This window comes from Grammomys surdaster, unplaced genomic scaffold (assembly GCF_004785775.1).
Source record: "Grammomys surdaster isolate TR1022 unplaced genomic scaffold, NIH_TR_1.0 371, whole genome shotgun sequence".
In the NCBI taxonomy this organism is placed as follows: domain Eukaryota; kingdom Metazoa; phylum Chordata; class Mammalia; order Rodentia; family Muridae; genus Grammomys; species Grammomys surdaster.
The window spans coordinates 5,938,400-5,964,211 of NW_021604790.1; the positions used below are offsets into that span (position 1 = coordinate 5,938,400).

The window sequence follows — 25,812 nt, forward strand, 5'->3', positions numbered from 1 at the left end:
CAGTGCTTGCTGCTTCCTCTTGAGTTTAGGATTCCAAGTCACGGGATGGAACTGCCCATAGTTAAAGTGAGTCTTCCCACCTCAGTGAACCGAATCTAGACCATCCCTTCCATGATACTCCAAGCTTGTCTCCCAAGGGATTTTAGAGTCTTTCAAGTCAGGAACCATCACAGGACATCAACAGATTGCAAAGAAATTCAGAGGACCATTAGGAATTCCTTTCCAGTTTATATTCTACACCTGAGAAAAAAAACTTGTGGGAAAAAAAGGGGTGAATTCCTATACATATATAACCTACCAAAATTAAATCAGAAGGACACTAGCAGTTTAATCAGGTCCACAGCAAGCAGCAAGATTGAAGCAGCACTAAGCTGGGAAACACCCAGGACTGGATGGATTCACTGCCGAGTCCTACCCACCTTTAAAAGAGACCTGGTCCATAAAATAGAAAGACCTCTACTAAGACCATCCTACAAAGTCATTATTAACCCACTAAAAAAATCAGAAATTATGTAACCAATAATAAACTGTGAACCAAATTTCCTGATAAGCACAGAAACAAAATTTTTCAATAAAATACATACCTCCTAGGCATCCAGTTATTATTTTTTTAATTTTTATTATTTTGAAACAGATTCTCAACTAGCCCAGGCTGCCTCTACCTGGCTCTGTAGCCTAGGATAGAGGTGTGCAACACCATGCCTAGGCTCTATTAAAAAAAAAAGTATACAGGTGGGCATTACTAAAAGATGGTTGATAAGTATATATCATTGTCCCTCAAGGCTTCCAGTATTTGTTTCTGTTAAAATCACATTCATTAAAAATTGTATTTTGTGGGTTAGATAGTACAGCTGTCAAGAGCACTTTGCACTCACATGGTGTCTCACAACCATCTGTAACTCCAGTTCCAGGGGATCGGATGCCTCTTTTGACCTACGTGGATACCTGTTCGCATGTGGTACACTTACTTACACTCAGGTACACAGAAATGCACATAAAATTAATGTATTTTAAATTGTGTTTTATTATACTGCCTAACAATTCAATAGAACCTCTTTCAATAAAGTTGAAAGCATTTACATTTATAATGGTGTACCTAGATCCAGGCTTTTCTGCATTTCAAACATAGACATTTAAGGTTGGATTACCTTTTGGCTTCTGAACACCCCAGAGAAGGAAGGTAAGTGACTAATAGCCAGGTCCATTGCAAATCAATCCTAGAATTCAGGAGTCTTTTTAGTGTCTACAGGAAAGCCTTAATGTAACCTGTTCCTGAACGTCTCTATCAGGCCTGTAAGAGAACAGTTAAAACGTGGGTATTGGAGCTGGCGGAGAGTTCCCGTTTGGCAAAGGCTGAGGAACCGCCGGACTTAGGGCGATGTAATAAACGCAGGTGATCTTCCACGAAGGTAGATTTGACAGTTACTCTCAGTGGAGAGAGGCGATCAGAACAGCAGCAGCAGTGGAGCAGTGGCAGGCTTCACTCTTGGCCTAGAATTTGGATCCGCAGAGGGGTACACTTGCCCCCATGCCACCCACGCCCCCTTTCACCCGCACTGCGCCGTTATCCGTCTGACTGACATCTAGGGTAGCCAATGATCTATGGGACTTCAAAAGTCCCCGCCTCCAGGAGTTGGGCGGGGCGAATGAGAAAAATGACAAACATTTCCACCAATAATGAGGAGGGCGCGGGCGCTACGACTATGTCAGCCAATGAAAAGAAGGAACAGTTTGGAAAGGACGTGCCCGGCAGCCAACGCTCGTCGCTGCTGCGGGGTCGCGTGGCTTCCGTTCCGAGAGGGCGGGCCGGCATCCTAAACGGAAGGTGGTAGTCGCTGCCCGAGCTGGTTTGAAACTGGTGGTCGGGCCCAGCCGAGTGTGTGTGTGTGTAGCTGAGGACCCGCTGGAGGGCTAGGCCGTTCTTGACCGCCCCGGCCCCGCCTCCCCTCGGACCCGCGGACCGAAGCCCGGCTCCCCGCCTGTCTTGTGCCCCAGCCCGCTGCCTCTCCGGCCGGCTCTGCGGCCCAGCCGCCACCATGTCCCTGCACGGCAAACGGAAGGAGATCTACAAATATGAAGCGCCCTGGACTGTGTACGCCATGAACTGGAGCGTGCGACCGGACAAGCGCTTTCGCCTGGCGCTGGGCAGCTTCGTGGAGGAGTACAACAACAAGGTGAGTTGTGCAGGGACTCAGCTTGTAGCTGGCGGGGAACGCTCGACCCCACAACTCTCCTGCGAACTCGCCTCTACCACAACAAGGGGGTGGGTCCTCTGTGGTCCTGTTGCTGAGGGCGTCACACTCGCTTTGCCTCTTATTTAGTTTTGACAGCCGGGGAAACTGAGGCACGGTGTTGTGACATGCCTGAGGCAGATAAGATTTTTGGTGATAGTAGCAGGTTTCAAACCGAAGTTACACCCCATAAAGCCATGTCCTCCGTTCCTCTCATCTCCCCCACTTCTGTCGCATTGCTTCTGTTGCTAGGTGGGGGGCGGGAGAGAGGCAGTGGAGGAAGATGCGGGCGCTTGGATTGGTGGTCGTGCATTCCTGGCCACGCGAGATTTCTGTTAGGGCTATTTATTGCAAGATCTTCCCCATCTCAGGTGTTTCTCATGGATACAGAGCCCTAGTGCTAGGTTGTCATTGGTCACTGGCTTTGCTCCTCGATGTTCACCCTCCCCGAAACAGTCTATCCTTGGAAACCTTAGTCTGTGGCATTATCCCGCCATTATTTCTGAATAGAGAAAGATGACGTTTGACCTGTTCTTTTCGTGGTTCCTTACACGTTGATTTGCAGAGTTGCTGGACATCACCACTTCATCAAAATGCTGGTGGAAGGAGAGAGTGTTTATATGCAGAATATAGGCTTAAAAGTATTGAGAAGAATTTTCTTTCCCTAATCTCTTACCTTCATTCTTTTGTTGTAATTTGAGTGAAAAGAAATATGAATGACAGTGATCAGAGCTACTGAAAGCTTTGGCCAGTGGTGTTTATAGCCAGTACACTGCCTTACTCCTATGAACATCAGATTGGAGACAAATAACAAGATGTGGGAGGAGTAGAAGTAGGTGGTCTAGGATTTAAGTATAAGGCATTATACTTAAAATTTTATTATTTCTGACCCACAGTGATCTAGGAGAGGGCTTCTGTTTTACATGTGAAGGTTCAGGTGAAAACAGCTGAACATTTTAGGTTTGTTTATAGTATTTCAGGAGCACATTTGTTTCTCTGGGTAAGGATCCCCTTTTCTTTGGAGTCTTCTTTGAGAAATGAGTGAAAAGGATGGACTTTGATTGCCTATACATCACAATTCACTAACAGTTTGCAGTCCCACGGAGGGTGTGCAGAGCTGCCCTTTCCTGGGCAAGAGCAATATTTCTTTTCTCCTCTCTAGTGGCTTTTTGTTCCCCCTACAGTGGCAGTAAAACTGGGACTGGGTTTCAGGGTTCTGGTGTGTGTAGTGTTTGAAAGGTTAAGACCACTAGAAATATTATTTAAGGATTCATGTAAGAAATAAAAGTAAAGTATTCTCAGGACTATGGTTTTTTCCCACAGAAATTAATTTTTTCCCCTTTTAAGTTCTTCCATAGTCTTTTATCTAAAAGAGGAGAAATTGAGTGCCTGCAGAGGCCAGAAGAGGGTCTCCTGGAGCTGGAGTTACAGGCTGTTGTAAGCCACTTGATGTGAGTGCTAGGAACCGAACTCAGGTCTTCTGCAGTAGCAGCGAGTGCTCTTGTCTGCTGAGCCATCTCTCCAGTGCCCCATTTAAAACTATGAACATATCCAATGCCCCCTAAGGAGCAAGTATGTAATATAAAATAACACTCAAGCTGGGCCTGTGGCTGTCACTGTAATTCTGGCCCTTAAGAGGATGAAGCAGGAGGATTATTGTAAGTTTGAAGCTTGCCTGGGCTACATAGTGAGCTCCCAACCAATCAGAGTTACAAAGTAAGACCTTGTCTCAAACAAACAAAACCCCCCATGCATCTTTACTTTCATTCCTGTGGCTAATAAACATATATCACTCGTATCTTATGAGGTTATCATGTTTTGAGACAGTCTCATGTAGCCCAGGTAGGATTTGAACTCCTTATCCACCTGCCTCCCTCCACCTCCCAAGGGCAGGGATTACCAACATACGTCACTATGTCCCACAACCTTATGGGTTTTGTTTTTCTAAAATAAAAGTGCCATACTACCTTCTTTGTTTGTTATCATAAGCTCCTTGAAGAAAGAAAATTTATTCCACTTTAGGATATACAGTGCTTGTGTGGAACACCACGGTGGACATGTTTAAATGTGGGCTAAACGTCTGTGTTATTCAAATCAACCAACTTGGAGTCATTAATCACTTTCCCAGAGCTGCTGATATAACCAAAATCAGCTGTGCACGAGGCCCTGGGTTCAATCCCCAGCAAAAGTTTTCTAACTAAATTATCTGACTCCCTACCTCATCTTAGCACAGAAAGGAACTGAGACGCAGAGGACAGCTCACCCAAAGCCACACAAACTGGGGAAAGCATGATTACAATTATCATGTGGGGAGCTAGAGAGACGACTCTTACAGAGAACCAGGGCTAACTCCTACCACCCACAAGGTGTCTCAGGACCCAGTTCCAGGGGAACCAACAGGCATACATGAAGTACACATAAAGACACATAATGAAAATTTAAGATTTCCATGTGGCTGTCAGACACCTTCTATACATAAACAAAAATTTAAAAATCAATCTTTCAAAAAATAAAAATGAGGAAGAAAAATAGGCCAAGAGTGGTGACACCTGAAATCTCAGTGGGTCTCAACTCCAAGGCCAGTCTGGGAGACACAGCAAGACTAGGATTTTTTTTAAGCACTAACACTTTTTTTTCCAGTGAGTAAACATGATTGTGCTTCATAGCTCTCCTCTCTAGGGCTTTGTCTCACATGTTGGAAACAGTAGTGAAGAGTAACTGCACAAGGCTCTGAAGGTGGGAGATGGGTGAGGCACGGCAGAGCATGGGGAGACTGGCTGTCAGCAGGTTGACAGTGATCAGAGTCAATTTCCCCAGCACTCCCTCAGTATGTAAGGAAGAGCAGTAGGATGCTGGACCTTGGGAGAGGATAAGAAGGGTATCTCTGGCTACAGATACCAAGCTCAAAAGAACTGCACTTCTCCACAAATAGGAGTTTGTTGGACAAGGGGAAAAGGTCTTCTAGGACAAGAAGGAGGTTGACAACTACTTAGCCTAAAGAAGGAGAGCATGAAGTCAGGGCTAGCCTGGGCTATAGAGCAAATTTAAGGCTAGTCAGATTGACTTTGTGAGAACCTGTCTTAAAAAATAAAAACAAAGCTCTCAGCTGAGTGAGTAGAATTCTTGACTAGTGTGTGTGATGTCCTGGATTCAACCCCTGTCTGGAAGAAACAGAAATCATACTGAGCAAGAACAGAGTGGATATGGAGAAGGAGGACTGGGTGTAGGATTGTCAGAGAGGAGCTCCCACCAGAGACAGAGAAGAGACAAAGAAAACCCTCAGACGGGAGGTTAAAGATGGAGGGAAAGAGTTGGCATGGCGAGTTCTTGTGTTCAGTCATAAACTGGGTGTACAAAACGTCAAGTTTTTTCCTGTCAGATTATCAAGAAGATTATTTTTAATTTTAGTGTTTTCAGAGGTACAGGAGGATTGGCACTTACTGTCAGTTTATTTACGTATTTACTTTCTTCCTGTCCCCTCCTCTCCCACCTGCTTTCCTATCATATATGTTCCACCCTCAGCTCTTGTCCTGCATCCTCCCTTTAGACCTCCCTTTCTACTTTTGTGAATATATGTACAGGTAGGTGTGTGTGTGTGTGTGTGTGCGTGTAGCTATATGGATATGAATGTACCACATATGAGAGAAAACACTGTTTGTTGTTCTGAATCTGTTTCTCCTAATATCGTGATGAATCCCCAGTTCCACCCATTTTCCTGCAAACTTTCTTATTTCTTACAGCTGAATAAAGTTCCATTGTGTTTGCACTACATTTGCTTTACCCACTCACCTGGTGATGGACCTCTGGGTTGAGTGTGTATCTTTGCTGTTGTGAACAGTACAGTAACAGTTGTGGATGTGTAAGTACCTGCCATGTGCTGACTGAGGATCCTGGTGTGTAGCAGGAGTGGATCATGTGCTTCTGTTCTTAGGGCTTTATTCCTCCCTTGTGCTCACTGTAGTCCAGGGTGGCCATGGACTAGCAGTGATTCTCCTGCCTCAGTTTCCCAAGTGCTAGAATTATGGGTAGGAACCACCATGCCCAGTTTATTCTTCAGCTTTTTAAAGAACCTCCATCTGACTTTCATAGTGGCTGTGCAAGTTCATGTCCCTGCAGCACTGTCTAACAGTTCCTCTTTCTCCACACCCTGGCCAGTAGTGGTTGGCATTTATTTTCTCGATTGATAACCATTCTGACTGGAGTGAGATGGAATTTGTAAGTAGTTTTCATTTGTATATTCAAGTATTTATAGGCCTTTTGTTATTTTTTCTTTGAAAACTGTCATTTGAGTTATTTTTCCCATTTGTTGATATGATTTAGGGGTTTTGGTTTTTAATGTTCACAGTTCTTTATAATGTCTAGATATTAGTCCTGTCAGTGTAGTTAGTTGGCAGAGCTCTCACCCCTCTGTGGGCTGCCTCTTGATGCTGCTGATTGTTTTCTTTGCTGTGCACAAGCTTTGTCATTCCATGCAATCTCATTTCTCAGTTCTTAGGATTATTTTCTGTGCGATCGGACTTTTCAGAAAATTCTTATTTGTCTATGCTTGCATTTTAAAGTATTTTGCCTATGTTTTCCTTTAATATTCCATAACTTTTTCACTTTTATGTGCAAGGTTTCATGAAGCTTAGACTGGCTTAGAATTTCTGATTCTCCTGCCTCCACCTTTCAATACTGAAATCACCACCACTCACAGCACCCCCTTTTCTTGACGAGGTCTTAGTTGTAGTCGGGCTTGTCTTAAACTCTTCTTTCTCCTGCCTCAGCCTCATCCCCCCTCCTATCCCCAGTGCTGGGATTACAGGCATATACTGCTTCACCAGCCTGAAGCGACCCTTTAAAAGAGGGTAGAGTTGAAAAGATGAGCCTGGGGAGATGGCTTAGCTGGAAGGTGCCTGCTGCACCAACATGAAGATTTAAATTCAAATCCCCAGCATTCACACAGGATCCCTAAAGCCCAGCAAAAATAGGGTCCTTGCTGGCCAGACGGTTGAGTCAAATCGATGAGCTCCAAGTTTAATGAGAGATGCTGTCTCAAAAAATAAGATGGAGAATGATTGAGGAAGACACTTGATGTTGGCATCTGGCCTGTACATGCATGCACGCATACATATGAACATTTACACACACATTACGCAAGAAAGAATTTAAAATGTGACAGAGCAGTTACATCTTTAGGAGTGGATCCAATAAAAGCCTTTAACACATAAATACAAAGATAATTAAATAAGGGGTGCTCGCTTCGGCAGCACATATACTAAAATTGGAATGATACAGAGAAGATTAGCATGGCCCCTGTGCAAGGATGACACGAAAATTCGTGAAGCGTTCCATATTTTTATGTTTGTAAAAAAAAAAATTAAATAAGGGTATTCATTGTAGCACTGTTGGTAGCAGTAAGACAATGGACTATATAACCAAAATAAGTGAACAGTTAAATAAATTGAGTTATGCTTACCACAGTCTGCTGTAGAAGAACAAGGTGGAACCGTTTATATTGACTTGAGAAGACATTCTTTTTTTTTTTTTTTTTTTTAAGATTTATTTATTTATTTTATGTATGTGAGTACACCATTGCTGTCTTCAGACACACCAGGAGAGGTCATTGGATCACATTACAGATGGTTGTGAGCCACCATGTGGTTGCTGGGAATTGAACTCAGGACCTCTGGAAGAGCAGTCGGTGCTCTTAACCGCTGAGCCATCTCTCCAGCCCGAGAAGACATTCTTATTCAAAGCAAGTTGTGGAATAAATTATATGGAAAGTCTATATTTTGGATTTTTTTGTTTGTTTTTGTTATAAAGAACCCACCATAAGTACCTCTAACAAACAGAGAAATAATACATGGAAAAATAATTTGGAAAGATACCCAGTCATTGTAGAGTTTAGTAAGAATTTGCCAAGATTAGTAAGTATGCTCAGGAGTAGAACTAATGTGAGCTCTACAATCTAACTCTGTACTGTGAACACTCACTGACCACTTAACAGTCTCTTTCTATCATAAAATGTTAGCATCTGGTTATCAGGACATAAGCTTTGAGCATGTCAAAGTCAGTTGACTGAGGGCTAAACACAAATTCCTACAAAGACGTTTGGAACGTGAAAGTAGGTTTCTTAAATCACCTGAGTAACAGAATCTTGAAACGTTGAAGAAGATGCAACCTTCTGGGGAAGGTTACAGATAAACCTGTTATACTGAAAGCTGCTGTTCTTTTTAAGCCCATGATTAGTCTGAGTCTGGCACCCTTTCTGATTGAGTGTTTGCTCTGGAGCATCCCCCCCTCATCCTTTGTTATGTCTTGGAATAGAGACAGCCCATAGAGGGTAGGAGCTTAAGGTGCTTTGGAAAAATTGTGTTTCCTTTAAAGTATAGCAGTAGAAAGTTCTTACAGTTGATTATCAGTTCTCTTAAACTCCAAGGTGCTTTAATATATTTTTTAAAAGAAATACTCTGTGCATTGCGTGTGTGTCCATGCATTACCTTGGAGGCCAAAGGTTAGTGACAACTGTCTTTTTCAGTTGCTCTTCCATCTAATTTTTGGGCCTGGAGCTTGAATTCAGCTGACAAACATGCCCTAGGGATTCTTCTGTCCCCAGCTCCCCAAAGATGAGATTACAGGTGTGCCCACATCAGGCTTTTAAACTTAGTTTCTGGGAGAATTATACTCAGAGTCTCATGCTGGTGAGACAAGTCTTTTACTGACTGAGCCATATCTCCTACCCATAAATTTTTATCTTAAGACATGTGAAGGCTAGTGTGGCTTGATTCTGTCCTCAGAGAGACTGTCACTATTTTTAGAAACAGGAACCTACTCAAGATAGTTTTGAGGGGTGGGAGCTGGAGAGATGGCTCAGTGCCTAAAAGCACTGGCTGCTCTTGCAGAGGACCCAGGTTCAGTTCCAAGCACCCACATGGTGTCAGGGAACTAACTGTAAGTCCAGGGCTCTGATATTTTTCCTAGCCTCTTCCAGCACAAGGCATGCAAGTGGCACACAGACATACATGCAGATAAAACAGCCATACACATAAGATGAAGAAAAAAAATATTTTTGGGTAAGAGAAGGATTCATTCAGACAAGGTGGAGACCTGAGCAAGATGAGTGTCAGGCCTCAGGGGACAAATCAGACAGTGGGAAGCTGTTCTCACCCCCTGCAGGTCTCAAGTCCTGCACCCTCTTCAGTCTTCTCGCTCTGTTGCTGCTTTTCCTGAATCTCCATGCAACAGTGGGTCTGGCCTTTCCCATTTTCCCTTCTAAACAAAGAACTGAGACTAAGTAGGATTATGGTCCTACATTCCTAGAAGTGGATTTGGTTGGCTCAGTCATCTAGCCTGATGTGGCAAAGCTAGCACAGTGTGCTCAATCTTGGCTGTGCCTGGACCACTGGGTGCTCTTGCAGATATAATGCTTATTTGTTTCATTACTACAGGTTCTCATTTCATTGCTCTGCATAGTGCTTGGGCATTGGGATATTCTTAAAGTTCTTTGTAACAATATAGAGCCACCGTTGGCAAACATCTGATGTAAGGAGAGCTTGTGGTGGACCTGTAGTCATGGGGTGCCTACAAATTGGAGTTCTGGGTAGGTAGATAACTCTCCCAATGAGGTCTCTATTTGGAGCCTCCAGTTGTCTAGATATGCACTATGCTAGAATAAACTGGAACATTTCTTTAAAATTTAAAGCTGGGGATATATCTCAAAGGCAGAACACTTGTGTGGCTTTGAGTTCAAACACCATTACCACACATATCTTTCTAATACAGAAATCCTACTCTTAGGACTTGGGTACCAGAAATAATGACAACAGTATAGTATCCAAACTCAGGGAATATTAGGAATAGGCACAAGAAAGCTGGATTTGGAAACAGTAGCCAACTGTATAAAAAGAAAAACACAAGCCCTGTCATTAGGACACTTACTAAGTGAAACTATACAAAACAGTAATGTCAGCGTCTCATGAGGCACTATAGGAGTAACTGTCAAATGCATGGTACTGGTAATGACCGAAAGACACAAAACCAGGAAAACTGCTAGTGCTTTGTGGAAGAAGTCAGATAGAATGTTGAAGCTCATACATTGGGAAAGGCAGTTTACACCGTTATTAAGAGTAGGTGTCGTGAACATCTACAGGTTGGGAACAGGACTAACAACAGTAAGTGGCACAGCTAAGGTCCTGCAGCTAGTGAATAGAAGAGTCCTGGAAGCCTGACGTCGCTGATATGTTAATATTAATCAGGGTTGAGGTTGATGGAAAGGGTGTAGGCATAATTTACAAATTTGGAAAGATGTGTAAGGAAAGGGAGAAGGTGAGAAACGGTGATCAGAAGAAGAAATGGAAGATAAGGTAGGTTAGCTAGCATTGGGTGGCAGTCACCCTTGTCACCCTTGACTGTTGGGTCTAGATGACCTTAATTAAGTAGGAGACGTTCACAGGCTCTGATATTTGGGGTTTGGAAAAAAGTGTTTTATGATGACAGACAACTTTCAGAAGTGAGTGTAAACCCCTTTCCCAGTTTCACTTTGAAGTTATCTGCTACCTGTGTCCTTCCACTTACACCTGGAAGGAAGACTGCTGGGATCTTAAGGTCACTTTCTCACTTGTTCAAAAAACCAAAAAGAGGAGGAGGAAGAGAAGGAGGAGGAGGAGGAGCAGCAGCAGCAGCAGCAGCGGCAGCGGTGGCAGCAGCAGCATATTAGTATATTAGCCTTTGCTTTACTTTTATTGCTCTGAAGTGTCTCAGAACACGGGGTTCTGTCTCCTTTTCATCCGTAATCCTTAATTCCCCTACACACTTATAGACCTTGCACATCTATGCCTAACTTCTAGAAAATCTGTTGATGACTAAGTGTATGGATACACACTGACAATCCCTTACAAATGTACAATAACTATTGTATCAAAGTTAACGATCTAAAATTAATATAAAAGATAAACTATTTCTACATAATAGAAATAAACAGTTGAAAATGGAATTTAAAAATCATGCTAGGTAGTGAAGGGAAAAATACAAATAAAACCCTAAAAAATATATTTGTAGTAACATACAGCTACATAGAAACAAAGTTAGTGAGACAGTTGAAGATCTGTACCCACAAAACTTTAAAGTGTTGCTGGAACAAACTAAAGGTGACCTAAATAACTAAATTCAATATTGTTGAGTTAGCAGTTCTTCCCAAACTGACCCATAGATTCAAGACAGTTGGAGTCAGAACCTCATCAGCTTTTCGTACGTCTTAAAGAGATGCTCTTAAAATTCACACAGAAACACAGTGTAGAAGAGCAAAGGTTTACAGAGAACCAAAACTCAATGGGAAAATCACTGGACCCAATAAATAGAGCAAACCCTCGGAAGGCAGAGACGAGCCCTGTGTGCACGGTGAGCTCGAGGGGGGTATGGACTCTCTGAAGCCTTGTCTCAGAAGAACCTTTTAAGTAGAGTAAAAATACTCTTCACAACACTGTAATGCCAAATATGTGTCCTTAATTGGCTAAAACTCAGAATGGTGCTGGGTATGATGGCACAAGCCTTTAATCCATGCACTCGGGAGGCAGAAATAGGAGAGTATCTGTGAGTTCAAGGCCAGCCTGACTCAAGAAACAAAAATGGGGGCTGGGAATGTAGCTCAGTTGGTAGAATACTGGCCTAGCATATATGAAGCCTTGGTTCAGTTCCCAGCACTTAATTAAATAGGCTGTGATTGTACATTCCTGTACTTGGGAGGAGAGGCAGAATGATCAGACGGTCTCAGAACAGAAGAGGGAGAAGGAAGTTCGCTTAGGACTTAGAGTCAGAAAACCTGTATTCAGATCTTCTATCTTTGTGGAGTTGACTATACTGAACCCTGTGATTCTTGAGTTTTTATCTAGTGCTAGGATCAGAAGTTTAGGGGTCCTTCACCATAATAACTTGACTGTGCACTTCAGTGTAGTACACTGTCAAGACTGACCAGGAATCTGATATATTTGATACTGCTCAAGGAAAACAAACTCTCACGTGGTTCAGTTGTGTTGTTTGCAGGTTCAGCTTGTTGGTTTAGATGAGGAAAGTTCAGAGTTCATTTGCCGAAACACCTTTGACCACCCGTACCCTACCACAAAGCTCATGTGGATTCCTGACACAAAAGGCGTCTATCCAGACCTTCTGGCAACAAGTGGCGACTATCTCCGTGTGTGGAGGGTAAGCTGATGCTTTATTGGCAGGTAGCCAGACATGCTTCCTTGGGATCAGCTGTCAGCAATGTGCAGTCCTGAAGAGCAGACAGCTAGTATCATTGCCACATGGAGGAAGCAAAGGAAGTGGCTGTGGCCTGACCTTGTTTCAGCTCAGTGGGTTTTCTAGGAAATGTAGCCCAAGTGCCATAGAGTCTTGCTGCTGATGGGGACAGGACTTCTGTGAGGCAGAGAACACTTAGGACCTCCTACTCCATTAATAATCAAGATATTTTTGAGTAAATAAATCCCAGGATATTGATTCTGATGCATTATGCGTGTAGATCTTCCCTTCTCAGCTGCTCTCAGCATCAGGAGCACCCCTTCCTTATGCTTGGGAGTCTAGGGCCTCCGCAGACGGGCCGCCAAGAGCTCTAGAAAGAGGCCTGGGTGAAAGCCTGGAGAGTAAAGCTGGGAAGGGGGAAGTTGTGAAAGAAGTCCAAGTTCAGGAGTTCCTTTGGGCTTTATTACCTTTTATCATAAGAATATTTTCTCCTCTGTTCTTAGATTTACTAAATAGGATTTTAAGTAGGGGTGGTACATGTAGGCTGGCTAATGTTTTAAATTGTTGTTTCTTCAGGTTGGTGAAACAGAGACCAGGCTGGAGTGCTTGCTAAATAATAACAAGAACTCAGATTTCTGTGCTCCCCTGACCTCCTTTGACTGGAACGAGGTGGATCCTTATCTTCTAGGTGAGGACTTTGAATTCCAGCTTGAGGAAAATGAAGATATATTTCCTCAGATTCGGCTCTTGAGAGTTTTTATCCAGGGGTTTGAGGCACATACCTCATCCTAAAAACAGGCCAGGGGTGAAATGGGCTAAATATGGAAAGTAGTTATTACTTTCTCATAGGGAGCTTAGCTTTCCCTGTGTGTCTGTCACAGCTCTTCTAAAAGAAGCTGTCTATCACATCTCTTCGACTAAAACCTAAGGTTTTACAGGTGTGGTGGTACACACCAATACCAGCACTTCGGAGTACAGAATGGAGGATCTTGAGTTCAAGGTCAGGCTGAACTACACAAGGGTACTGTGTCTCAAGAAACTCCCCTCCCCACCACACAAAGAACAAAAGTAATTGTTCAGGAAGTGTTTGTGGCCTGTTGTCCCTCGGGAGTGTATAGACCTGCCTCATCAGCACTGACTTGCTCTGGTGTCTGCAGGTACCTCAAGCATTGACACGACATGCACCATCTGGGGACTAGAGACTGGGCAGGTGCTGGGACGAGTGAATCTGGTGTCTGGCCATGTGAAGACCCAGCTAATTGCCCATGACAAAGAGGTAATGATGTTTTTCCTGTGCTATCTGTACCTGCAGGTGAGAGGACACACTGCTCTCACACTGTGTTGCAGGCCGTGTGGATCATAATGTTGGCATATAAATTACAATGTGTTAAAATACATCACATCACATCACTGAATGCACCTTTTAAATTATGTTTTATTTATTACTATTATTATGAGAGAGAGAAAGTGTGTGTATGTGCAGGCACATGTGTACCATGGTGCATGTGTTAAGGAGTCAGATGTTTCCTCCCCCTGCAGTTCCCAAGGGGTGAGCTCCTCAGGTTGTCAGGTGTGTACAGCAAGTGCTTTTACCCTGTGACTGAGCTACCTCACTCCCCCCACCCCCAAGAATCATTAAATGACACTAACGACCTAACCTACAGCCTCTCATTTCTCCTTTGGTATCAGAGTTTGCTGGAGTTTTTTCTAATGAAGTCTCTTATAAGATATCCTAGGAGCTGGTGAGATTTAAGAATAATTTTAGAGTAACACTTCTCTCTAAATGTAATGGCTTCTCAGAGGTGGGGAGAAACAGGAAGGAGGAAAATTTCATGACAGACAATCCTAATTAACCTCTTTTCTCTGAAACCGGTCTGTGAACTCTAGTATGTTTACTTAATCTTTCTACTTTGAGTCCTGATAGGAGGCAAATATATCTTATTTTCTGGTGCTTACCAGAAAAGCTGAGGGGAGCATCCTCTGATGATTTGGGAAGCAGGCTTAGCTGTGCTTCCACAGCGCCTGGGTCCTTGTCTTAGTTCCTGTGCTACCCCTTTACCTGCACAGGGAGTAGGATCAGTATTTGTATAAGGGGAAAAAAGGTATCTTAAGGTCATCAGCAGCTCACAACCGTCTATAACTCCAGTCCCAGCGAATCCTAGGCCCTCTTCTGACCTCTTTAGATGCCAGCTATTCATGCAGTCTCCATACATACAAGGAGCCAAAACAGTCATACAGATAAAATACAAATCTAAATTAAAAAAAAAAAAATAGGTCATCTGGTCGCTCTGGATACTCAGGGACAAATACTGCTAGTAGATACCCATCTATTTCTGATCAATATGCCAACTCCTTTTCCTCTGACCATAAAAAAAAATACTCTATGTAAGATTGACTGATTCTAAAGGGCCAGGTATAGTGACACATGTCTGTACTCCTATCACTTGAGTGGCAGATGCAGGAGGATCAAGAGTTCTGGGTCATCACAGGCTATATCATAGCAAGTTTAAAGCTAACCTAGGCTATATGAGACCCTGTCTTAAAACAACAGGAAAAGAAAAGAGTGAGTAAAAGGGGATCAGGTAATTCTAGTGCATAGGAGGTAAAGATAAAGCAGCCTGAGCCACGTGACAAGACCTGTCTTCTCAGGCCTGACATACCAGGTAGACAAAGGCTTTGTCTAGTGCTGTTCTGCTACATAAGGATACACACACACACACACACACACTCACACACTCACTCCATAGCCCTTACCACATAGCAAGTTTGAGGTCAGCCTGGGCCACATGAGGTTTTGTTTTTTAAGATTTATTTATTTTTATTTTATGTGTGTGGGTGTTTTGCCTGCATATAAGTCCTTGTACCATGTGTGCATAGTATGAGAAGGCCAGAAGTGGGTAGGTGTCAGATCTTCCGTTCCGGAGTTACAGATCACTTATTACAGATCACTTATAGCTGAACCTGGGTCTTCTACAAGAGCAGCAAGTACTCTTACCCACTAAACCATACTTCCAGCTCCCAGCTGCCCTCTTAAAAACAAAAACCCAAAAGTCATGTTACCTTTTTCATACAAATGGATCTCAGGTCATGTTTTATAGCTGAACCAGCTTGGTAGAGCCATATGTGGTTTTATCATGAATCTTCTGCATCTGACTGCATGTAATTGAAACCACTAACAGCCAGAAATACAGAGTCCTGTTCAGACTCACGTGTGCTGTGCTAGTCAGCTAGGTAATGTCGTTTCTGTTTTATCTCACGGTTTTAAGAGGAAAAGTAGAAAGCAGGACATGGGAAGAAGTCAGCCAGTATCTATGGTAGAATGATCTTTATTCTCTGAGAAGCCACTAGCTTCCCTGCTTTTGTGTCATGAGTTGGGGTTCAGATGGTCTGGAAATGGCAGATGTCTGTGCTGTGGGAAAGGAGATGACTGATCCGAACCTAAAGCTTCTCACCCACAGGTCTACGATATCGCATTCAGCCGAGCTGGAGGTGGCAGGGACATGTTTGCCTCTGTGGGTGCTGATGGTTCTGTGCGAATGTTTGACCTCCGCCATCTGGAACACAGCACCATCATTTATGAAGACCCACAGCACCACCCCCTGCTTCGCCTCTGCTGGAACAAGCAGGACCCTAACTACCTGGCCACCATGGCCATGGATGGAATGGAGGTAAGCCTTGGTGGCCTTGTCCCTGGACTCCACTCTGCCCAGTATACTTGCAAGAGTAGCTCTCAGATGGTGGCAGGTTTGTACCCAGGATATCTTTGGAAATACAGAGAGACGTTTTTGACTGTCAAGAGTTAGAGTGTGGAGTCTTCCTGGCGTCATGTGCATAATGACCAAGGAGGCTGTTACTTATCTGCAGTATACAAAGAGCCCAGCAGTGTCAGTCCACTCCAAGTGCCAGTGGGGCCTAGATTGAGGATACCATCACAAAAGGACTATGTTCAGAACCTTCTGGTTTGGTGAGATGGAGTCTCTGTAGCCCAGATGAGCTTGGAACTTACTGTGCATCCTAGGGTAGCTGTAAACTCACTGCAATTGCACTCCCTTCTGTGTAAGGATCTCTGATATGGTGGGATGTGGCTTAGTGACAGAGTGCTTGTCTAGCATACTCAAGGCTGAGTTCCAGCCCCAGTACAAAAAAAAAGTAACAACAAACAAAAAACCTGAATGCATACACACACAAAATCCAATAAACCTTTGCTGGCCATGTTAGTACACAGCTTTAATCCCAGCACTTGGAAGACAGAGGCAGGCAGACCTCTGTGACTTTGAGGCCAGCCTGGTCTACAGAGTGAGTTCTGGGACAACAAGGCCACATAGAGATACCTTCAAAAAGAATAAGAAAGTAAGTAAGTAAATCTCTGCTAGAGTGAAGCTAAGACAAGCAGAAGAGTGGTGGTGGGTCTGCAGCTGGGGCCTCCTCAGTGCAGATGATACCACAGTTGCCATGATTGTTGAGGTTCTTCAAGCTCACTCCTGTCCTTTGCTCACAGTCTCTCTGTTTGGAAACGTGGTGTTTAATACGGAAGCTGGTCCTATACAGAAACTTCATGCACGAGATAAGAGTCCAAGTCAAAGCCACAGGCATAGGAAGGACTTGCTTTACTGGCCCAGAGTGTGCACGAGGCTTTTGAGCTTAAGCAAATGTATCATGTGCTTCCTAGCTTCAAGTCTGAAGTCACTGAAAAACTAGTCCTGAAGAAATAATATTAAATCCATCTGGTAATTTGTCATGAGTTAGTTGTATAACTAGTTTTAAAAATGCAAATAAACATTTCACAATAAAGAAAAAAGGGTTAGTGATATCTAAGTGATATCTAAATGACTAGAATTTAACCAAGTCACAGTTACTGGGACGGAATGGGGAAGTAGGCCTTCCCTCTTGGTGTTCCAGCAGACTCTCCTGCTGTTGCAGGCAGATGTACAGACAGAAGCTCTGCAGTTTGCTAATTCTTATGAGAGGGGTGGATTGTTGGTTGAGAGGATACAGTAGTCAGCGTTGGTTTGGGTGCAGCTCATGCCTCAGACTTCTTACATCCTGTTCTGCATTGGTAAGGCACATTCTGCCTAACTTAGATGCACAGGTTGTTTTGGTTTTTTTTTTTAGGCCCTTAGCAAAGATGCTTGTGGATCATCCAAACTCATGTTGCCTGTTCTGCTTCCCCTTCTCCTTGACTCTCCCAGTCTGTCAGCACGGAGAACACATGGTCTCTGTTTGCTCATTGTTTTTCTTCTTTTCTCCATCAGGAAATCCTATCCTAGTATTCTTGGATCCACAAATGAAAAGAGCATGCTTACAGTTTCGTGTGTATGATAGTGTTTTTCCTGCTGTACTCTGCAATTATTGAGCCTTTTTCTTGTGTATTTCTGCAGGTGGTGATTCTGGATGTTCGAGTTCCCTGCACACCGGTTGCTAGGCTAAACAACCACCGAGCATGCGTCAATGGTATTGCCTGGGCCCCACACTCGTCCTGCCACATCTGCACTGCAGGTAACCATGGTGAAGGGAAGCATCAGGGTCAGGTGACCATGGTGGGGGGGAAGCATCAGGGTCAGGTGACCATGGTGAGGGGAAGCATTAGGGTCAGGTGACCATGGTGGGGGGGAAGCATCAGGGTCAGGTGACCATGGTGGAGGTGGCATCGAGGTCTTAAGGTTTTGTTCTATCTTTGTTATTTATTTTGTTGAGACAGGGTCTTGCTGTATAATGCTGACAGGCAGTGACTTGCTGTATTTGTAAGGCTGGGCTCCAAATGACAGCAATCCACCTGCCTCTGTCTCCAAAGTGCTCAGATTACAGTCATGCGCCACCATACCTAGCAAAACATATTAACTGGCAATAGTTCAGTTTTTTTTTGTCTATTTTCTGATGGTACTGGGGATTGGACCTAGGACTCTGAACATGCTAAGAGGTACTCTGTCACTTAGCTGTGTTCCCAGTCCCTATTGTTGGGATTACAGGCATAGATGGAATTTTTTTAATGTATGTCTATCTAGTACTTTATGTCAATCATCTGTACAACTCACTGAAATGTAAATGTCCATAAACTGGGAAACAGTCATCAGAGAAGCATCTTTATCCACTCAAGTATTTTTAGTGGCTGAAAGTGACATCATATTTTGGGATCATTGTATCTCATGTCCTTCCTGGTTCCTGACTCCAGTGTCCTGATCTAATTCTTGAACCCTGGGTGCAGTCAATGGCGCTAAGGGCCCCTGGGATGTGGAATAAGGACCTAGATTTGGTCCTCACTGGCTACATGGCATGAGGAAGGGAGCAAGTCTGGTGACACTGCTAATTCTTGGTTTCCTCTTCTCTAAAATAAAGCCCCCTTCACAAAGTTTTGGCAAGCAAATGCTTTGCAAATTGTGACTGCCTTTCCAAATGCAAGATTGTTACCTCATCGCCTGAGCTATGACGTTCTTGTTTGCTTTTTCCCAGCGGATGACCATCAGGCCCTCATCTGGGACATCCAGCAGATGCCTCGGGCCATTGAGGACCCAATCTTGGCCTACACAGCTGAGGGAGAGATCAACAATGTGCAGTGGGCCTCCACTCAGCCTGACTGGATCGCCATTTGCTACAACAACTGCCTGGAGATACTGCGTGTGTAGTGTGATGGCACCTCACCTACCAGGCAGGGGCTGGTGTGTTTCAGTCTCTGCCCCCTTCCCTCCCCATGTAAGAAGAACATGTTTCCAGTGGCCAGTATGTCTATTGTTGCTTTACACCCACTGTGTTCAGAGCTGCTGTAGAAGTCCAGGCCAGTTACCCCGCTGTCTGTGTGGACTGTGCTGTGTGTCGCCACCGCAGCCCAGGGCTGGGTCTTAAAGGTTCACGCCTTTCCTCTTCTTTGCTTCTTCAATTAAACGTTCCTGTATATTTGTTTGTCAGCAGTTGTGTTCATGAACAGTACAAGCACTGGCTCTGTCTCTGTCCATTTGCCCCATGTCTGTCTGTCTGCTGCTGAGGCAGTTGTCTGTCTCGTGTCCCCATCTGTGTCGTGCTAGCACTTAAGTGGGAACAAAGGCCAACTTGAGATTGTCTTTCCTCCTGGCACCATTGTCTTTTAACAAACCTCAACTTTGTATGTTTTTTATCTATCAGGCTAGTTTTTTTATGAAAAGAATTTAACCTTCTTGGTTTCTTGATTTCACAGGTTTCCCTCTTTGTACCGTCCTCTCTTCCCTCAGTGCCTGCAGTAGGTACTGGACCCTAGACCCCATGAGCAGTTTGCTTTCCTGAGTCACTGCCTGCAGGGCACACCCCTGACCAGGAGTTGACAACTGCACTGGTGCTCTAAAGTCTACTGACTCACCAACCTTTTCTCAGCCTGGGTCTCCTAAAGGCCCTCAAAGGCCCCAGGAGAGCAAGAAGCTTCTGTTCTACCCTCAAGTTCCTTTCTCTGGCTTCACTAATTGAGTACCCTGTGAGGCTGAGATAAGCAGTTGACTAGGGGCCATGCTGAGGGAGAATCGTTTTCAGGAAAGCTGAACTTATATTGTGTTTCCAGTACCTGGTTTCAGAATCTATTTTTTCAGTTTAGAACTTGAACAATAGGCAAGAGAGAGCTCTAAGCTAAGCTTCTGTGTTTCTGTTTGTTGAGTTTCCTCTACCTGGTGGGATACTGGCCCATTTTTGGATTGAGTGCTCTAAATAAGAGATTTCCTAAGAGGTACCGTCTGTGCTTGACCCTGAACAAGATCTTTAGATAGACAGGCAGTTCTCATAAATGATGAACTAGTCAGCTGTGGTGGACCCAGGGTCAACCGTCTAAGATTCTCCACACCTGTGGCACTTGCCCTCACCTCAGTTAAGGTTATGAACAGTATTGGACTTTGTAGGCTGCAGTTGGCCATGCTGACTTACAGGCCTCTGGTGTCTGTTTCCGTTACATGTATGGCTTTCACAGAGGGGACTTATATGTGGTTCTGGCTTTAGATGAGTCCCTGGCAGAGTCTGGAGCATGGTTTAGGAGAGTGTGCCTGGCTTATATTCTGCTGAGCTGCTTGTAGGTTTCTCAGACGCTCCGGTATGAGGAGAGTGGCAAGCCTGAAAGCTAATGGATGGTTTTGCCATTGCTGGAGAAGTAAATGTTGACTGATTCTTCTGGGAACATGGACTCTCTGGCTGAGTCTTTGCTTTTTTTCCACAGCTGATATAGTTGATTGCCAAAAGTTGTAGATTTAGCTTCATTACATAGGGACTTGCCCCAAAGGAAAGCCCTTTTCAGTCAGAGTATTTCTCCTTGGCCTTCCTAATCTGTCATTCTGGTCTCTCTCTGGCCAAATGCTTGAGGTTAATGTTCCTGCTCTAACCTGTGGCTTGCCCTGTATCAGTTTGTGGTTACCTCTACTCTTAGTGGCATTCGCTAGCTAGGTAAAGACTCCTCAAGGGTAGCAGGCTCGCTGATGGATGCTGCTGTAGGAGCCCTCAATTTCTTCCTGGGCCGAGTCTACAGTAGAAGTCAGGGTGGCCACAGGGCATGTGGGGAGCACCTGTGCTGGGGAGCACCTTTGTTATAGGTGGGGTTTAACTTGGGCTGAATGATGAGATTTGTCAACTGGAACTTGAAAACAAAGTTTTAAAAGGTTAGCAGGAGTTATTAGAATACATTTGTATGAGGTAGCTATATGCTTTAGAAACCAACCACTTGTGATGATTTTTCCCTTGGACTCTTGTCAGCTTTCGTCAGTCTTCTCTTCTGCCCTCCATCTGGATTAGGTGAGACTCTTGCTGACTCCATCTCCAAGTATACATGCACCCACAGCTGCAGGGTTGCTGGCATTTGAAGTGCCAGCTATCTCACCCTCTCTCTATAGTATGCACAGATGGCCCCTGAAGCTGAGGAAGAGGTGTCTGTAGCCCTGAGATGCAGAAAGTCCATAAGTCTCTCTTCCCTGAAGCACAGTGCTATTAAAGTTTCAAAGCCAGTCTCTGTTAATATTTGCCAGTTCTTAGACTGACAGTGAGGTGGGTCAGATCTCCAGATCTAGGCTCCAGGTTCTGGTCTGGTCACAGTGCTATTTTGCTGTGGTTTTGGCAAGCTAAGCTAGAGGCTCCGGCCTGTGGTTTCTGTGTCTGCTGTATGGAAGGCTGCATGATCAGTCAGACTAGCAGAGAACTGAACTGGTGAGTGGTCTGAGGCTTTCATGGGCTTGCACTTTTCCCACTGGAGACTGATCTTTCTCCTAGACCTGCAAGGCTAGAGCTTGAGGAAGCGTGACACATGACAGGTGGGTGGGGACTTCCTATCAAAATCAGAATTAGGTCAGATAACTGGCGACAGCTCAGGAAGAACAGAAAAAAGGCAGAATCCTATAGTGTTTTGATGGTTGTTATAACTAAAATTTGATATTTTCGGGTAGAGTAGAAGGAAATACTAGAGAACACAAAGAATCTGAGGGGAGAAACATTCAGATTGTCTCATAGCTGTGGAGTAAACCTGTGCCTCACCCTAGGTTGCACCATTAATGAAGCTTCTGTGTCACTGGGTACCAGGAGAGTGACAGCTAGGGGCAGAGCCCCTTTCTTGCAGCAGGGCTGCTATAAGCAATGTCTGGTGGTTAAATTCTAGGTATCGGACACAGTCCATGATAACACTGTTTTGTTTCATTTGTTTGAGACAGGTTCTTTAACTGTAGACTAGGCTGTCCTTGAACTGAGGGCCCTCTTACTCCAGCCTCCCCGAGTGCTGGGATTAACAGGCATGTGCCCCTAGCATCCACGGTTCTTCATCCAGATCCACTTCTCCCTGTATCTTCTCTAACCTTTTCATCTTTCTGCTTTGTGTGTGTGGTGATGGGGATCAAGCGCAGGCCCTCACATGCTAGGCGAGTGTTCTACCACTGAACCACACCCTCTAGCCCCTTCCTTTTCATCTTTCTTATTGTCTTTCTACTGTAGAATGTTCTCCCTGATGCACCCTGGGCCCTAGATTCCTAGGTCATAGAAAATGTAGAGCTCTGGGGTTTACCAAACACGGTGGGCAGTCCAAAACTGTGCCCTACTTTCCCATTGTGAAAATGTGGCAGTTCCTTTGATTGCCTGGCTTAGGCTAGAGTACCATTGCAGTAGAGGCCTCAAAACACGTTTTCTTTAGAGCCTGCTCACAGGATGAGGAATGCGGAGCCTATTGAGCATTTGGGTTTTCTGAGAGGAGAGCTGATCTGAGCAGTTACAATGAACCCTGAGCCAGGGTTTCCCAAGAGTTGTCCTCTCTGCTCCAGTGAGGCAGCAGCTGAGTGTCTAATGTCTCTGATCTTGTTCACCTCACGCCATCTATGTTCTCTCTTTCTTCCATACTGTCATTGCTGCTAATGGTCAGAGTCAAGCATGTGGCATTACAGAATGAGCAGGTCTTCTTGGGTTGTTATCTGGATGTCACTTTTTAAATGTGGAAACATGCAGATGCCTTCTCCAAGAGGCTTAGACTAATGTGTCAGCCAGAAACAATAAGCTAAGAGAAGCTTGAACTCCAGAAGAAAGATGTTGACAGTCTGTATGACAGCTGGAAAATGTACAAGCACCCGCCTTTGAGAGAACTCAGTGAAGCCGGACTGTGCTATCTACTATTTGAAAGAAATGTTCTCGCCTTGGGCTGATTGTGATGTACAATGTGTTATGAAAATTGTTGAGCTGAAGCTTTAGTCAAATATGAGTCACTTGCTTTGATGCTGTGTATTTTATGATCCCTCTGTCAGTGACTTTCCCTTGCCTCACCCTGAGTGTGAATTATAGCATGATTGTATAAACCTCTGTGTAGAAAATGGAGATTTCATGTTCTACAAAATGTTAAGCTCTAATGGATCTATTTCTGTGCTCTCTACAGCCTCATGTGTATGACCTTACTTTCTTATATATTTAATCTTTCCTTCTGTTCTAAAGCTTTTGTGGCATCCCTTGTTCAGGTGGAGAGGAAGCTGTCCCTTTGCAGAACTGTACTGTAACCATTTCTTCTTTATAAATATTATTTTCACAGGGCTGATTGTATACAGGGCTTGTAATAAAATTTTAACACTGTGTTGTGAACGAGCTGCGGTTTCTCCACTGGAGGCGACTTCAGAAGCACCTGAGGGTGGAGTGTTCCTTCTGTGACCTTACTTCCTAGTATGTGAAGTCTAATCTCACAGTTTTGTTCTGTTTCAGCCTCCTGTATAAGAAGTACCATATTTTCTGCCCATCATACTTTGTAATAAAACTTGAACATGTATAGATTGAATTTCTTCTTGTGATGAATTCAGTTCTTCCCAGTTGTACCTGTGGTCATGTTTCAGAGGTACTGGTAGGGCATTAGACTCCAGTTCAACCCAGTGTCTGAGAGCCCAGCTTGTTTCCTTGTATCTCCAGTCTGTTCACTTTCTTAGTCAATTAAGAAAACATAGACACCTACTCCATGCCAAGGGCCATAACTGACAGACTATGCTTTGCCAGAGGGACATCCACAGACTTGTTCTGCAGTCATGGGGCTGGGTCCAGGAACCCTGAGGCCACTTCTGTCAGGTTGAGAACCTTGAACCTACTGTGTACCTAAGGATGACCTAGAATTTTTTTATATCTTCTTGCCTCTACCTCCAAGGTGCTGGGATAACAGATGTGCACCTCCACATCTAGTTTATGACATGCTGGAGATGAAATCTGGGGACTTGTATGTGGTAGGTGTATTGGAGTTCAAAGAACTGACAGAATGAATGTGATGAAAAGAGATTGATTAACCTGCTCACATGATAGGGTCCAGGTAGTTCAATAATAGCCATCTGCACACTAGAGAGGCTGAAAACCCAGTACCACCTCAGTTCACAGGCTGCCAGCTTGAGCAGTCCTATTCTGGCACTGAAAGCCTGAGGATTTCTGAACAGCTCCTGGTCTTCAATGTCAGGGCAGGATAGCAGCAGCAACAGTAGGGTAGATGTACTTGCCATCAAGGAGGGAAGGTCAGCAGGCAAAGCAGCACAGTTCCTACCCACAACCCCCCAGGCCTCTGTATCAGGGCTGCTTGGGACAAGATCTTTCCTTCCTTAGTTAACCTTTCCTAGAAATGCCCTTACAGAAACATGTCTGTTAGATGATTCTAGATTAAATCAATCAAATGGATAACCATCATAGTAGTCAAGCACTCTACTAACTAAACTATTTCTCCAGTGCCCCCTCCCTTTTTTTCCTTTTTTTTTTTTCTTTTTTTTTTTGAGACAGAGTCTTGCTATATATACCTGTCTGGGTCTGGTACTCAGTACATAGCCCAGGCTGACCTTGGGCCATCTTAGCCTCTGTGATTATGTTTTGTACCACTATGCTTGGCTTGCATAAGTGCTCAAGCGCGCGGACACTTAAAGTGGGAAGGACATTGAGTCAGCATGAGGAGATGCTCAACTTTCATAGTCATGAAATACAATTAAAACCACTATGGGATGGCATGGTGGCACCTTTGATCCCAGCACTTTGAGGCAAAAGCAGGCAGATTTCTGTGAGTTTGAAGTCAGCCTGGTCTACATTGTAAGTTCCAGGCTAGCCAGAGCTACATAGGGAGACCCTGTCCCAAAATAATGAAAAGGACTGGAGAGATGATTAAGCTGTTAAAGGCTTGGCTCACAACCAAAAAAAAAATCAAAGTAACAACAAAAATAAAATTAAACTCCACCATGAGACAACACTTGACACTCGTAGAATGGCTATCGCTATGGGGAAAAAGATACTCAGTGATTATGTGGAGAAATCTAATGTGGAGAACAGAAATTGCTGCAACTATTAGTCTAGCTGTCCCTTAAAGGTTAAGTATGGTTATGATATGCCAGAAATTCTACTCCATGGCATAGGTAGAAGAGAAATTAAAAACAGGGTTCTTAGGCAGTGGTGGCACATGTCTTTAATCCCAATACTCAGGAGGCAGAGGCAGAAGGATCTATGAGTTCAAAGCCAGCCTGGTCTACAGAGTGAGTTCCAGGACAGCTAGAGCTATACAGTAAACCCTGTCTTGGCAGGGGCAGGGAGGTAGCAAGGAGGGTTTATGGCATTATTATTTATGATATAAGGTAGAAACACGTGCCTCGTAGCTGAGGAATGCTTAAGTAAAATGTTCATTGAATGGAGTATTGTTTGAGAGTAGAAGGAACTACTGATAGGTGATGCAGTCAGCTGAACCCTGAAAACATGCTGTTCTAGTCTCCTTTCTGTTTCTATGACAAACACCATGAGCAAAATTACCTTAGGGTGGGAAATGAGTCATGTGGTTTACACTTCTGGGTCATGGTTCATCATTGAGGGAACTTAAGACAAACAGGAGCTTGAAACAATCAATGGATAGTATACATATGTATTCTCTCTCTCTCTCTCTCTCTCTCTCTCTCTCTCTCTCTCTCTCTCT

The 25,812-nt window shown here is 44.1% G+C and overlaps 1 protein-coding gene and 1 non-coding gene across 2 annotated transcripts; both read left to right on the forward strand.

Annotated features, from left to right (window-relative positions):
- The first annotated feature begins 1,790 nt into the window (after positions 1 to 1,790).
- Positions 1,791 to 23,673, forward strand: Dcaf7 (DDB1 and CUL4 associated factor 7). The gene is made up of 7 exons (XM_028780615.1): positions 1,791 to 2,174; positions 12,252 to 12,410; positions 13,023 to 13,134; positions 13,604 to 13,722; positions 15,905 to 16,114; positions 17,825 to 17,942; positions 18,894 to 23,673. Exons 1-7 carry the CDS (start codon positions 2,037 to 2,039, stop codon positions 19,064 to 19,066), a joined length of 1,029 nt encoding a protein of 342 aa, XP_028636448.1. The 5' UTR covers positions 1,791 to 2,036; the 3' UTR covers positions 19,067 to 23,673.
- LOC114632207 lies at positions 7,465 to 7,571 on the forward strand. Its single transcript, XR_003713049.1, has one exon. It is a non-coding gene; the product is annotated as a U6 spliceosomal RNA (small nuclear RNA).
- Positions 23,674 to 25,812: the final 2,139 nt, after the last annotated feature.